Genomic DNA, 15,436 nt, shown 5'->3' on the forward strand with positions numbered 1-15,436 from the left:
TAGTGACTTGGAGTCTAATTTTGTTAGCAGTATCTGGGTTGATTTTATGTAAAGTTGTTTCAATTCCACATATGATATTTTCAGTTGGTATTCCAATAACTCCAAGACGATAATATATATTCTCTCCGTATCTCTTATATCATATATATTCTCTCCCTCCCATCTACTTCTCTTGTTTTTTACTTTCTATCTTTATATATATTACTTCATGTCTATTCTCTTCCATATGTATTGTATATTGGACAAAGAATAAATAAAAAATAAAAAAATAAAATAAAGATGGAAGGGGTGTAAACAAGATATCAAGAAACCTATAAAAGATGATCCCTGTATTTGAGTAATTCACCCCCAGAGGAACTCGGGTACCTTCCTGTGACCTCTTTGGGTCCCTGTATGCATACCACTCTGATGTTTCCTATATTTTATATATTTTGTTGTTAATGTTGTTCTTTTATTCTCTTGGTCTCCGGGAAATTTTTCTAACACACTGGTTAATTTTTCTATAAAATACAGTTTATTAAATTTATATCATGAAAAGAAGTGGGAAAAGGTTTTAGTATTAAAGGGGAGGGGAAAGGAAGAACATCATATTAGATCATATTATAGTGATATAGGTTACTTTCTGTATAGTTTAAGATTTGTTTTATTATTATGTAATGGTTACCGTAGTTGTTCTGTCAGGAAATTTCTCCTTAGTTCTAAGTTGCTTCCTTCTAGAGCAATGGTTCTCAACCTGGGGGTCGGGACCCCTTTGGGGGTGGAATGACCATTTCACAGGGGTCGCCTGAGACCCTGGGAAAAGACAAATTTCCCCTGGCATTAGGAAGTAAAACCTCTATTCTGGCATCTTGGAACATATTTTTACAGTCCGATCAATCAGGCGTTTACAGTGGGGGCGTCTCTCTGACCTTCCTGCCAATCAGCTCAAAGCTCTGTTGGGAGAATTGGTGCTAGACTTATGGTTGGGGTTCACCACAACACGAGGGACTGTATTAAGGGGTCGCGGCCTTAGAAAGGTTGAGAACCACTGTTATAGAGTTTCCTACAAAGTTGAAATTCTCTCTTTTGCAGCCCATTTTAGTGGTGGTGGGTGGTTCTTCCATTTATTCACAAAAGCAGTTCTCCTTTTTTGATTGAGCGGTCTCCAGAGATGGAGAAACAGATAAACAACAAAACGATGGAAATCAGAAGAGGTTGCAAATACCCCAATGCAATCCCATTTGCCATGTCTTCCCAGCTTCTATACCTCCTTCCTGATGGATCTGGCAAGGTATTCAAAACAACTTTCACACCCGGGATCGGAGGTGCCCAGAACTGCCCAATGGCAAAATTAATTTACAAAAGGCCCCACAGATGTTGGATTGATGCTCCAATTCGATCCCTCGTTCTGTTTTATGAAATATCACGCTAATTCGGGATGACGGCAACATGAAAGTGGACTGTGTCTGTTTTCAAATGATTAGCCGAAGGCAGGAGCATGAAAACAGGTGAGAAAGCACCTGACGGTTCACTTTTCACATTCCGGCAAAGAAATCGCGCGGGCAGCGAGAGAGAACGCCTAGAACGAAAAATAGAAAGATAGAAACATAGAAGACTGACGGCAGAAAAAGACCTCATGATCCATCTAGTCTGCCCTTATACTATTTCCTGTATTTTATCTTAGGATGGATATATGTTTATCCCAGGCATGTTTAAATTAAGTGACTCTGGATTTATCTACCACGTCTGCTGGAAGTTTGTTCCAAGCATCTAGTACTCTTTCAGTAAAATAATATTTTCTCATGTTGCTTTTGATCTTTCCCCCAACTAACTTCAGATTGTGTCCCCTTGTTCTTGTGTTCACTTTCCTATTAAAAACACTTCCCTCCTGGACCTTATTTAACCCTTTGACATATTTAAATGTTTCGATCATGTCCCCACTTTCCCTTCTGTCCTCCAGACTATACAGATTGTGTTCATGAAGTCTTTCCTGATACGTTTTATGCTTAAGACCTTCCACCATTCTTGTAGCCCATTCAATTTGGTTAATATCTTTTTGTAAGTGAGGTCTCCAGTATTCTAAATGTGGTCTCACTTGCACTATACAGCAGGATCACAATCTCCCTCTTCCTGCTTGTTCTACCTCTAGCTATGCAGCCAAGCATCCTACTTGCTTTTCCTACCACCTGACCACTCTTCTCTCCCATTTTGAGACTGTCAGAAATCACTACCCCTAAATCCTTCTCTTCTGAAGTTTTTGCTAACACAGAACTGCCAATACAATACTCAAATTGAGGATTCCTTTTCCCCAAGTGCATTATTTTACATTTAGGATACAAATAGTACAAATAGGATACAAATAATAAGTAGTAACTGTGAGAGGGAATTTGGAGTCCTAGTGGACAACCATTTAAATAGGAGCCAGCCGTGTGCAGCAGCTGCCAAAAAAGCCAACACAATTCTAGGCTGCATTAACAGAGGGATAGAAGTGTCAATGCCAGTTTAAGAGTGGTCACAAGAGTGTATTGAAAGGAGAAAGAATTGAGATTGTTTATATTTGAATGACTATTATGAATTTAAAGGTAATTTGTTATAGAGGAATTAAGAACTAAAGAAATGTAGAATAAGTAAGTATAAATATGTATACAGTGGTACCTCTACTTACGAACTTAATTCGTTCCGTGACCAGGTTCTTAAGCAGAAACGTTTGTAAGAAGAAGCAATTTTTTCCCATAAGAATCAATGTAAAAGCAAATAATGTGTGCGATTGGGGAAACCACAAGGAGAGTGGAGGCCCTGTTTCCTCCCAGAAGATTCCTAGAGAGGCCCCATGGAGGCTTCTTCCCACCTGTTCCAGCCCTGTTTCCTCCCCGGAGATTCCTAGAGAGGCCCCACGGATGCTTCTCTCCGCCTTTTCCAGCCCTGTTTCCTCCCAGGAGATTCCAAGAGAGGCCCCATGGAGGCTTCTCTCCACCTTTTCTGGGCCTGTTTCTTCCCAGGAGATTCCTAGAGAGGCCCCATGGAGGCTTCTTCCCGCCTTTTCCAGCTCTGTTTGCTCCCAAGAGATTCCTAGAGAGGCCCCATGGAGGCTTCTTCTCGCCTTTTCCAGCTCTGTTTCCTCCCAAGAGATTCCTAGAGAGGCCCCATGGAGGCATCTCTTCACCTTTTCCGATTACTGTTTCGGAGGCTTGGGTTTGTAAGTGGAAAATGGTTCTTGAGAAGAGGCAAAATAATCTTGAACACCCGGTTCTTATCTAGAAAAGTTTGTAAATAGAGGTGTTCTTAGTTAGAGGTACCACTGTATGGGGAAATTGTACCCCTATTGGTTTGTCTGCTCTATATGTATTTGCATTATATGTGTATTTAATAAAACCTTTGAAAAAAAAAATAAAGAAAGGGAGAGTTCGAAAAAAGGAGAGGCGATTTTTAATGTAAATTGAAAGAGATTGGTGTTGGCCGCAACTTCAAGTGTTTACCTGTTTTTCATTAAAGCAGCAGTGAATTTAATCAGCTTGCGGGATTTAATGTATGCATTTCTCCCTAAATCAGAAGCATGCTCATCATGAATATTTAAATTGGATTTTAAAGCCATCAGAATTTCATTTAAATAAAACGTGACGTGATGGCTCACAAGCGCCCAATTACAATCTTTTTAAATTCTGATAACAATCGTAAACACATCTTTTTTTCTTCCAGGGAGGAAAAAAAATTGAAAGTGTGTTAAATGAGAGCTAGCCACAGCACCGAGGATTAAACAGCTCGAGTTGCAAAACTTCAAGTACTTAATTAACATTTACATAAACAGGAGTTCCTTATATGCTATGAAAAGAAGGGTTTTGAATAAACAGGGAATGTATAAATTGCAGACTGCATCAGATCAGTTAGTTATTTAGTTATTTAGATAGTTATTTGGTTATTTAGTTACCGGTATCTAGTTATTTGGTTATTTATTTATTTAGTTAATTGGTTGGTTGGTTGGTTGGTTGGTTGGTTGGTTGGTTGGTTGGTTGGTTGGTTGGTTGGTTGGTTGGTTGGTTGGTTGGTTATTTAGTTATCTAGTTATTTAGTTAGTTATTTGGTTATTTATTTAGTTATTTAGTTATCTAGTTATTTAGTTATTTATTTAGTTATTTGGTTACTTAGTTAGTTATTTAGTTATTTAGTTATTTAGTTAGTTATTTAGTTGTTTAGTTATTTAATTATTTAGTTATTTAGTTAGTTATCTAGTTATTTAGTTATTTAGTTAGTTATTTGGTTATTTAGTTATTTAGTTAGTTATTTGGTTATTTATTTAGTTATTTGTTTAGTTATTTGGTTATTTATTTAGTTATTTAGTTATTTGTTTAGTTATTTGGTTATTTATTTAGTTATTTGGTTATTTAGTTATTTAGTTATCTAATTATTTAGTTATTTGGTTATTTATTTAGTTATTTAGTTATCTAGTTATTTAGTTATTTATTTAGTTATTTGGTTACTTAGTTAGTTATTTAGTTATTTAGTTAGTTATTTAGTTGTTTAGTTATTTAATTATTTAGTTATTTAGTTAGTTATCTAGTTATTTAGTTATTTAGTTAGTTATTTGGTTATTTAGTTATTTAGTTATTTATTTGGTTATTTATTTAGTTATTTGTTTAGTTATTTGGTTATTTATTTAGTTATTTAGTTATTTGTTTAGTTATTTGGTTATTTATTTAGTTATTTGGTTATTTAGTTATTTAGTTATCTAATTATTTAGTTATTTGGTTATTTATTTAGTTATTTGGTTATTTGGTTATTTAGTTATTGGATTTATATACCGCCCCTCTCCGAGGACTCCACACTCCTTTATATTCGGTTGCTTGAACTGACTCACATTTCTGGCAATATCCACATCCCTGGGTCATGCGACTCATTCTGACGAACAAAGTCACTTGGGAAGCCGAGTTCACTTAATGACAACGGTGTCCCTAATGTAACAACCGTCCTGGCCTAAATAATTGATATCCTGCTCATTGGCAACCCAAAATTAAGGTAGGTCCAAATCCCTCTTTGCCATTTGCAATGTGTGGGGTTGCTTCTTAAGTGATGTTGTCCCAAGACATTGGTGAAGTATTTTCCTTTTTTTAAAAAAAAATTATAATAATTTTTATTTGAATTCCTTAAAAAAAACATAGTAACTGAAAATAGACATGCGTACATTTGTAAATTACAAAAATACAAACAACAGCCAAAAAGAAACAAAACACACACAAAAAAACAATAACAAAAATACCAAGCAAAAACAAATAACAACAACAAAAAAAAAAGTATCATTTATATCCTCTTATGAGGAGGTGAAGTTTTTCCTAGTTACTATATATTGTAAATCTGTGGCTAAGACTGGCTGTGATTTTGTTAAAAAGCCTTTTCCTGACATCTAGTGGTTAGAAATTAAAGCACAGCTTTTTTGTTTTATTTTATTTTTATTTTAAAAAAATTAAGATAATACAAAATACAAACCAAACATATATAGGGGATCTTTACCGCCCCTCTCTTATCAGAAGTTGTTTCCCGGAGTTGATTACACTTCCAAATATTTGAAAATATATAATTTACCTTTCATAAACTTCTATAATATATATCATCAATATATATGTTGATTCTTAATTATTTAGAAACATTCATAAACATTCATAAATATATCTCACCAGGAAGGGAGGGAGGGAGAAAGGAAGGAAGGAAGATCAGAGAATGGAAGTAGGAAAGAAGGAAGGAAGGAAGATCAGAGAAGGGAAGGGAGGAAGGAAGGAAGGAAGGAAGGAAAATCAGAGAAGGGAAGGGAGGAAGGAAGGAAGTTCAGAGAAGGGAAGAAGGAAGGAAGGAAGATCAGAGAAGGGAAGGGAGGAAAGAAGGAAGGAAGGAAAATCAGAGAAGGGAAGGGAGGAAGGAAGGAAGGAAAATCAGAGAAGGGAAGGGAAGAAGGAAAGAAGGAAGGAAGTTCAGAGAAGAGATGAAGGAAGGAAGGAAGTTCAGAGAAGAGAAGAAGGAAGGAAGATCAGAGAAGGGAAGAAGGAAGGAAGGAAGATCAGAGAAGGGAAGAAGGAAGGGAGGGAGGTCAGAGAAGGGAAGGGGAGGAGAAAAGAAAGAAAGAAAGAAAGACTACATGAATCGATCCATTCCTCCCATGGTTGGTCTTCTTGGGCTTCTGTTACTAGCATTCTAGAACCCTGGAATTCAGTTGCTTGTGATGTAACCAGGGAAATGTTGTTTGCGGTATCAAAATGGCAAGCCCAAATTGTAGTCATGAGTGGCACAGACTCAACCTGGAGATAACTCCACAACTAGGAACTTGGTCGGTTTCCCTCGAATTTCCTGGTCTCGTGCCTCCATTCCCAGGGTGTAAAGTACTGCAACAGCTTTGACCATGGAGGAGATCAAAGCTTCTCTTGGGATCCTTCTTTCCTTGCAGTTCCTGTGCTGCCTTCGACCTGCAAACTCAGGCGAGTAGAATTTGTGGCCCCTAAAATACGTGTGGGAATGAGGTCGACCTTGATATCTTCCTGGCAATCCTCTATTTTGAAAAGGGGAACACGAAGGGAGAGAAATGAGAATTCTGCGTCATTCCCGTAACTTACAAAGCAAACTTGAATGAATCCTCAATCTGAGTCTTGTATTGGCAGTTCTGTACTATCAAAAACTTCAGAAGAGAAAGATTTAGGGGTCGTGATTTCTGACAGTCTCAAAATGGGTGAACAGTGCAGGCAGGCAGGAGGGCAAACAAGTAGAAGGCTTGGCTGCATAGCTAGAGGTATCACAAGCAGGAAGAGGGAGATTGTGATCCCGCTGTATAGAGCGCTGGTGAGACCACACTTGGAATACTGTGTTCAGTTCTGGAGACCTCACCTACAAAAAGAGATGGATCAAATTGAAAGGGTCCAAAGACGGGCTACAAAAATGATGGAAGGTCTTAAGCATAAAACTGACCAGGAAAGACTTCATGAACTCCATCTGTAGAGTCTGGAGGGCAGAAGGGAAAGGGGGGACATGATCGAAACATTTAAATATGTCAAAATAAGTTTGAGAAGGGAAGTGTTTTTAATGCTCTTATAGTCCGAAAAATACAGTATATTTATTACATTCCAGCTTCTGCCCTCTGACTTCCAGCCCTTTCCTCTATTTTAGCTCCAATCCATGGCTATGAAGAGCTGGAGAAGACCAAGTCAGATCTTCCAGATCCAGAAGGCAATGCTGGCACCAAACAGGATGATTTTGGGTCTTTTATGGACTTTATGGGTGAGATAAATTTTAGTCTTGGGTGGGCAAGTGGAAAGTTCTACCCCCACCCCCCACCCCCGAAAGCTGCAGCTGGGCTGAAATGTCATTCCCTATTTTACAGACAGACAGACAGACATATAGATACAGTGGTATCTCTACTTACGAACTTAATTTGTTCTGTGACCAGGTTCAGAAAAGTTTGTAAGGAGAAGCAATTTTTCCCTTAGAAATCAATGTAAAAGCAAGTAGTGTGTGCGATTGGGGAAAACACAGGGAGGGTGGAGGCCTCCCAGGAGATTCCTAGAGAGCCCCACGGAGGCTTCTCCCTGCCTTTTCCAGCCCTGTTTCCTCCCAGGAGATTCCTAGAGAGGCCCCAAGGAGGCTTCTTTCTGCCTTTTCCGGCCCTGTTTCCTCCCAGGAGATTCCTAGAGAGGCCCCAAGGAGGCTTCTTCCTGCCTTTTCCAGCCCTGTTTCCTCCCAGGAGATTCCTAGAGAGGCCCCAAGGAGGCTTCTTTCTGCCTTTTCCGGCCCTGTTTCCTCCCAGGAGATTCCTAGAGAGGCCCCAAGGAGGCTTCTTCCTGCCTTTTCCATCCCTATTTCCTCCCAGGAGATTCCTAGAGAGGCCCCGCGGAGGCTTCTCCCTGCCTTTTCTGGCCCTTTTTCCTCCCAGGAGATTCCTAGAGAGGCCCCAAGGAGGCTTCTCCCTGCCTTTTCCAGCCCTGTTTCCTCCCCGGAGATTCCTAGAGAGGCCCCACGGAGGCTTGTCCCTGCCTTTTCCAGCCCTGTTTCCTCCCAGGAGATTCCTAGAGAGGCCCCAAGGAGGCTTCTTTCTGCCTTTTCCAGCCCTGTTTCCTCCCAGGAGATTCCTAGAGAGGCCCCAAGGAGGCTTCTTCCTGCCTTTTCCAGCCCTGTTTCCTCCCAGGAGATTCCTAGAGAGGCCCCGCGGAGGCTTCTCCCTGCCTTTTCTGGCCCTTTTTCCTCCCAGGAGATTCCTAGAGAGGCCCCAAGGAGGCTTCTCCCTGCCTTTTCCAGCCCTGTTTCCTCCCAGGAGATTCCTAGAGAGGCCCCAAGGAGGCTTCTCCCTGCCTTTTCCGGCCCTGTTTCCTCCTAGGAGATTCCTTGAGAGGCCCCACTGGTACCACTGTATAGTATATATAGTTACAACCGGTTCTATAGAACTGGTCTGAACCAGGAGGAATGGTAAGAGGACATGCCTTGCCCTAAACTCCAGCCCTTTTGAATGTGTCCTGAGCCATTTTAATGGCTTTCTTTTTTTCTGCAAGCCAGCAGTATCCCTCTGAAGAATGAAGACAGTCCTTCCTTGGTTGTGGTCAAAAGATCCATCAATTGGAACAATGGTAAATGTTTGTTGTTGATATTTAAAAGTGGGGAAAGAGCTTTCGCATCCTGGGTGACTTTGCTAGAATACTGCAAAGTATAGGAAGATGACATTGATTGCAAAAAAAAAATAAAAATCAGAAATGGACCATCTATAAATTGCGTATGCTCCAAATTCTTTTTTAAAAATTTTTGCTTTTTTAAACAATAAAAAGGACAAACAACATAAAAAGCAATTTGCAGCAGAAACATCAGACGTAAAGACATATTTACAAATAAATTTCTGTTACTTCAGTTTCTCCATTTCTTTTAAATTTACAATTATCCTATTCCTTTCTTACCATCAATCCAATTATAAAATTTACCCCACACAATATAGCATTCTCTTTATTCTGTAACTCTAATGTAAGTTTACCCCATTTTGCACATTCTAGTATTTTCCTAATTACCAAATCCTCGATACATTTTCCTTTTTCCAATTTTGAGCAAACACCCTTCGAGCCGCAGTTAGTATGTGAATTATTAAATAATAATTAGCCTTTTCTCTGTGTCCTCTAATTATTCCTAATAAAAAAGTATCAGGTAATAATTCCATTTCATACTCTTATATCTCTTTTAACATATTTTGAATCATGATCCAGAATTTTCTTGTTTCTGGGCATATCCACCACATGTGATAGTAAGTACCATGCATTAGGCTCCAAATTCTAATATTTGGGATACCTTCTGCATTGATTATGTTACCTAGGTGGATACACCTAGTTGTGTACAGTTCTGGTCACTGCACCTCAAGAAGGATATAATGGAACTGGAAAAGGTGCAAAAAAGGGCAACAAGAACGATCAAGGAAATGGAGCCCCTCCCTTATGAAACCAGGTTGCAACGCCTTGGTCTCTTCAACCTTGAAAGACGGCGTTGAAGGGGTGACTTGATCATGCATGGGATAGAAAAGGTGGATAGAGAAAAATTATTTTCTCTATCACACAATACCAGGATGAGGGGGCCCTCCCTAAAGCTCACAGGTGAGAAAGTGAGGACAAATCAAGGGAAATATTTCTTCCCCCAGAGGGTCCTTGGTTTGTGTAATTCCCTTCCAGAAGAGGCCGTGACAGCTGTCAGCCTGGATAGCTTCAAGGCAGGATTAGACAGATTCAGAGATGCCAAGGGTATCAGTGGTTATTGAAACTGATGTCCATGTGCCGCCTCTATGTTGGTTGAGGCAGGCAGGATTCCCTTGGGTCCCATTTGTTGGGGGTCCAGGGAAAGGGAGGGTCTTGCCTTCTCTTTCTGCTCAAGATCCCCATGGACAATTGGTGGGCCGCTGTGTGACACAGAACGCTGGACTCGATGGGCTTTGGCCCGATTCAGCAGGACTCTTCTTATGTTCTTATGTTTACAAAAAAACCATCAAGCTCGGAGGACCCAACAGCTGCCATCCTCCTCCTCTAAACCCCCCCAAAATCCCATTCCCTTCTAGCACTGATGATGTTACCTAGTTGGGTAATGAAATGTTTGCAAGAAAGCCATCAAGCTCGGAGACCAACAAGGAGCACACACAGCCTTCCCCCACAGCCTCCTCCTCCTCCTCCCCCCACGCCACATTATCTTCTAACACAGATGATGCTCCTTAGTTGGGTAACTAAACATTTGCCACAAATCCGCCAAGCTCAGATAGCACCAAGGACCCCACAGTTCAACCCTGAGCTCCAAATATTGTATTAAAGTGTATGAAGGGGGGGGAAACAATTTAAAAAATTATACTCAATTATTCTCTTTTATTGCTTTTCATAAGTTAGGATACACCTGGTCCAGACTTATTCCCTATATATATATATGTATATTCCATGCAGTGATCCCAAATCGTCCCGCTTTGGCAAAAATCGTCGTAGAAGGAAGCATCGCTTTCTCCTTTGCTCTCCTCATTGGAATTCTTACATGCTGTATCCTTAAGTAAGTAACTCTAAGATTACTGCAGCACCCACTTCCCAAGTTCCATGGTGAACATCTCCAGAACTTTGGATAGCTGCAAGCAGCCAAGGGGCGGCATACAAATCCAATGAATGAATGACTGAATGAATGAATGAAGAAGGAAGGAAGGAAGGAAGGAAGGAAGGAAGGAAAGAAAGAAAGAAAGAAAGAAAGAAAGAAAGAAAGAAAGAAAGAAAGAAAGTTATACAGGTAGAAGTCCTGTTAATCAGTGATGCTATAATCAGTGATGAGCTCCTACAGGTCCGGTACTTGCCTAATCCGTTATCATACTGAACCTTGTGGTTTCAGTACAAAACCTTCAAATGTGACTGGGCTCCTCAACAAATAATGCTGTCCATCACTTGCCATTTTTGTGGCTATTGAACGTAATCCACTGAAAAAGAGTCCAAGCACCTATTTGAAAACTGATCTTGGTTGGTAAGCCATTCCCACCCAGTCACATGACCTTTAAACCTCCCTCGATCACATGATTCTCAAGCCACTCCTACCTGGTCACATGGCCGGCAAGCCACTCCTACCCGGTCACATGGCCAGCAAGCCACACCCATACAAAAAGCCACGCCCACAGTGTGGTATTAAAAATCTTTTGCAGCCCTTCACTGGGTAGGAGTACTTATCTCTTCCAGAAATAATAATATAATAATGATGATGATGTTGATGATGATTCCCCTGGGCCGTTTCCGTTTTATGTATGGTTTATATGAGAAGTATGATTGTTTTTTATATTAAGGGTTTTAAACTGTTTTAATTATTGGATTTGTACTGTTTTTCCTATTATGAGCCGCCCCGAGTTTTTGGAGAGGGGCAGCATACAAATCTAATAAATAATAATAATAATAATAATAATTATTATTATTATTATTATTATTATTATTATTATTATTATTATTATTATAAGACTGACCGAATTCTGAAGCATAGCACACCAGACATTGTGATTGTGGAGAAAAAGAAAGTATGGGTCATCGACATCGCAATCCCAGGAGACAGCAGAATTGAGGAGAAGCAGCTAGAGAAATTAGTGAAATGCGAAGATCTAAAAATCGAGCTGCAACGACTCTGGCATAAGCCCGTGAAAGTGGTCCCAGTGGTACTTGGCACGCTGGGCGCAGGGCCAAAGGATCTCAGCGGACATTTGAAAACCATTGGAATTGACAAAATCTCCATCTGTCAATTGCAAAAGGCCGCTTTACTACGATCGGCAAACATAATTCGCCGCTACATCACGCAGTCCTAGGTGCTTGGGAAGCACCCGACTGGGGATGAAATACGAAATCCAGCATAGTGATCTGGTTTGCTGTGTTGTACTGACATAATAATAATAATAATAATAATAATAATAATAATAATAATAATAATAATAGTAATAATAATAGTAATAATAATAGTAATAATAATAGTAATAATAATAATCATAATAACATCATGCAGTCCTAGGTGCTTGAGAAGCGCCCGACTGGTGATGAAATCCGAAATCCAGCATAGTGATCTCGTTTGCTGTGTTGTACTGACATAATAAGAATAAGAATAATAGTAATAATAATAATAGTAATAGTAATAGTAATAATAATAATAACATCATGCAGTCCTAGGTGCTTGGGAAGCGCCCGACTGGTGATGAAATACGAAACCCAGCATAGTGATCTCGTTTGCTGTGTTGTATTGACATAATAATAATAATAATAATAATAATAATAATAATAATAATAATAATAATAGTAATAATAATAATAATAATTTATTAAATTTGCATGCCACCCCTCTCCGAAGACTCGCTCTTCTTCCAGAAGAGCTAAAATAGCTTCTCTCTTTGACGAAACCACTTCCTCTCTCAGTTCCCACAGAAGTAAACTGAAGAAGTTTGGCCCTTTCATCAAGAAGTTTGCCAAAAAAAATTACTTTTTGAGGCAAATCCAGAAGGAAAAAGAAGCAGCGAGAAAGAAGCTGAAGCAGAAACAGGGGGAGGATCCCCTTGAAGGTAACGTGTCCTATCTATGAACAGGTAAAGACGTACCTGGGAGGAGCCTTTAAGTGCCTTAAATTGGGGGGAACAAAGTCACATCTTTCCATGTCCTCACCCACCCCTTTGGGAAGACTAATACTATTATATATTTTTTTAATTTAATTTTTTTATTGATTTTTATAATAACAATAAATCAATAAAACATTCACACAACACATAACCTTGTGCTCTTTTGCCCACCACCAAACCACATCCATACCCCTGATAAAGAAATATCCCTTCACCCTAATTTCTAATTTATAGAGGAGGTGAAGCTGTGATGCATGAAGAGGTTGTCATAATTAGCTGGACAGCCCATTGTTCAAGAATATGCATTGCCTATCTTGGTCATTCACATTACATTACACCACACCAGTAGTAGGTAGTAACTATGTAGTTAAGGAATAATCTTGATAAATTCTTAGCATAAATGAATCCATTCTCTTGAGTTCCTTGAAATCGGGCCTCAAAGTCTTCATTGGGAGATTGAGAGAGAAAAAAATTGCTACCTGGATTGGGTCAACAGATCTGGGCCATGAAGAAGGCATTCCCACTTCTTTTTCTATAGTTTCTATCGGTTCTGTTGCATGTAGGAGTAGTACAAAGACCTTGTAGCAACAGGTCGAAATGGGTAATGTTGGGTTCAGTAGAAAGCTGAACTCTTGTTTTGGATGGCTAACACATACTTTGATACTTTATTTATTTATTTTATTTATTTTATTTGTTTTATTTATTTTATTTATTTTATTTATTTATTTTATTTATTTTATTTATTTTATTTATTTTATTTATTTTATTTATTTTATTTATTTTATTTATTTTATTTATTTTATTTATTTTATTTATTTTATTTATTTTATTTATTTTATTTATTTTATTTATTTTATTTATTTTATTTATTTTATTTATTTTATTGATTGATTGATTGATTGGATTTGTATGCCGCCCCTCTCCGCAGACTCGGGGCGGCTAACAACAGTAATAAAACAGCACATAACAATAATCCAATACTAAAAACAGTTAAAAACCCATTATTATAAAAACCAATCATACATACAGACATACCATGCATAAAATTGTAAAGGCCTAGGGGGAAAGCGTATTGCAATTCCCCCATGCCTGGCCGCAGAGGTGGGTTTTAAGCAGCTTACGAAAGGCAAGGAGGGTGGGGGCAATTCTAATCTCTGGGGGGAGTTGGTTCCAGAGGGCCCGGGCCACCACAGAGAAGGCTCTTCCCCTGGGCCCCAGCCAAGCAATATTGTTTGGTTGACGGGACCCGGAGAAGACCCACTGGTCGCTGGGATTTGTGCAGCAGAAGGCGGTCCCTGAGGTGTTGTGGCCCATCAACAACCTGGGCAGCTGGTCGCAGATTCCGAAGATCTTAAATCTTGTCAAATCCATGTGTGGGAACCTATTTTTTTTTTTTGGGGGGGGGGGGGGCTCATCATTGGGATAGAACACAAGAAAGCCATGATGTATCTATGATTGCACTCAAACGTACGAGAGGAAATGATTCTGGCTTTGTTGTTCTGTTATATAGTTGAAGAAGAAGAATGGAAGAGGGAGAAGGAAAAAGTTGAGGAAGAAGAGAACGGAGAGGAGGAGGAGGAGGAGGAGGAAGAGGAGGAGGATGAAAGAAAGAAAAAAAAGAAAAAAGGGAAGAAGCATGCGGTCAAGAAAGGACTGACCAAGATTAAGAAAGTAGCCAAATCCAAAGCTGTCCAGAAGCACATCAAGAAGATTAAAAAGGCTGCAAAACCCAAGGCCCTTAAGAAGCACGCCGCCAAGGTGAAGAAGTTGGCCAAATCCCAGGCCAAGAAACACGTCCGTAAGATCCAACAGGCTGCAAAATCCAAGGCTGTCCAGAAACACGTTAAGAAGATTAAAAAGGCTGCGAAGCCAAAGGCCCTCAAGAAGCATGCGGCCAAGGTGAAGAAGTTGGCCAAATCCCAGGCCAAGAAACACGTCCATAAGATCAAAAAAGCTGCCAAGTCCAAAGCCGTGAAAAAGCACGTGGGCAGAATTAAGAAAGCGGTGAAGCCCAAAGCCTTGAAGAAACACGTCGGGAAGATAAAGACGTTGGCCAAAGCAGAGGTCAAGAAGCACGTCTGTGAACCGAAGAAGGAAGCCAAGACCAAGAGCGAAGAAGTGAGCAAGAGGCCAAAATCTATCCAGGAGAACGCGGATGCAAAAATGAAGAAGGTATCGAAGATGAAGGAGGAACAGCAGCTGATCCAAGTGCACCAGGAAGCTCACGAGAAGAAAGAGAAGACGAAGAAGAAGAAGAAACAGAAGAAGAAAGAGAAAGTCCCCGGGAAAAGGAAGGAGAGCGGAGCGAAAGAAAAGTCGCGCAAGAAAAGTAAGAAACGCCAGCAGGAGTCGGAATCGGACGAGTCAAGCGAATAGTGGCGCCGGTGACCAGCGGTCAGATGCAAGAAGGAGAACAGCCCAAAGTCTACAACGTCCTTTGTGAAAGGCAAGAAGTTTGTTAACATTGCAATGTGAGGATCTGAAGAAAACGGATTATTTTAAAAAAAGGGATTTTTCTGGTGTTTCTCTTTATCGACGGGGCTGCACTGTTTCCCGGTCGTAAGGTTTGATACGACATATATGTCTGAAATTTCAGGTCTAGCCCAGGTTATACGTGGGGTGGGAAAGAAGATCATGAGTTTCTTCTCAAAATATGTGGTTTCTTTCCATCTTGAGTAGGGCATAGACCTTCCTCCAATCTATTTTTATATATTTCAGTAGGGTTGTGTTTTTTTAAAGAAAAAAACCCAAGTCAATAAAAGAACTATCTGAAGTCAAGAATGAAGAAGACAATCAGTGGAATATCTTTCACATCTGCCCAAGGAAGTGTGGAGAACATTTTGGGAGCTCTCGTTCTTAACTGGC

At 39.7% G+C, this 15,436-nt stretch overlaps 1 protein-coding gene across 1 annotated transcript; it reads left to right on the forward strand.

The window, feature by feature from the left end:
- The first annotated feature begins 6,361 nt into the window (after positions 1-6,361).
- On the forward strand, positions 6,362-14,947 carry LOC139171713 (axoneme-associated protein mst101(2)-like). Its single transcript, XM_070760152.1, has 3 exons — positions 6,362-6,437; positions 7,120-7,230; positions 14,082-14,947. The coding sequence occupies exons 1-3, from the start codon at positions 6,362-6,364 to the stop codon at positions 14,945-14,947; spliced, it is 1,053 nt and encodes a 350-aa protein (XP_070616253.1).
- Positions 14,948-15,436: the final 489 nt, after the last annotated feature.

This window comes from Erythrolamprus reginae, chromosome 8 (genome assembly GCF_031021105.1).
Source record: "Erythrolamprus reginae isolate rEryReg1 chromosome 8, rEryReg1.hap1, whole genome shotgun sequence".
NCBI lineage: Eukaryota > Metazoa > Chordata > Lepidosauria > Squamata > Dipsadidae > Erythrolamprus > Erythrolamprus reginae.

What these genes read in the sequence shown, in the direction of transcription:
- LOC139171713 (XM_070760152.1), top strand. Translation starts at nt 6,362, where the DNA reads ATGGAGGAGATCAAAGCTTCTCTTGGGATCCTTCTTTCCTTGCAGTTC. An exon ending in CCTTCGACCTGCAAACTCAG is followed by an intron (nt 6,438 to 7,119) that starts GCGAGTAGAATT and finishes CCTCTATTTTAG; the next exon opens with CTCCAATCCATGGCTATGAA. An exon ending in GTCTTTTATGGACTTTATGG is followed by an intron (nt 7,231 to 14,081) that starts GTGAGATAAATT and finishes TCTGTTATATAG; the next exon opens with TTGAAGAAGAAGAATGGAAG.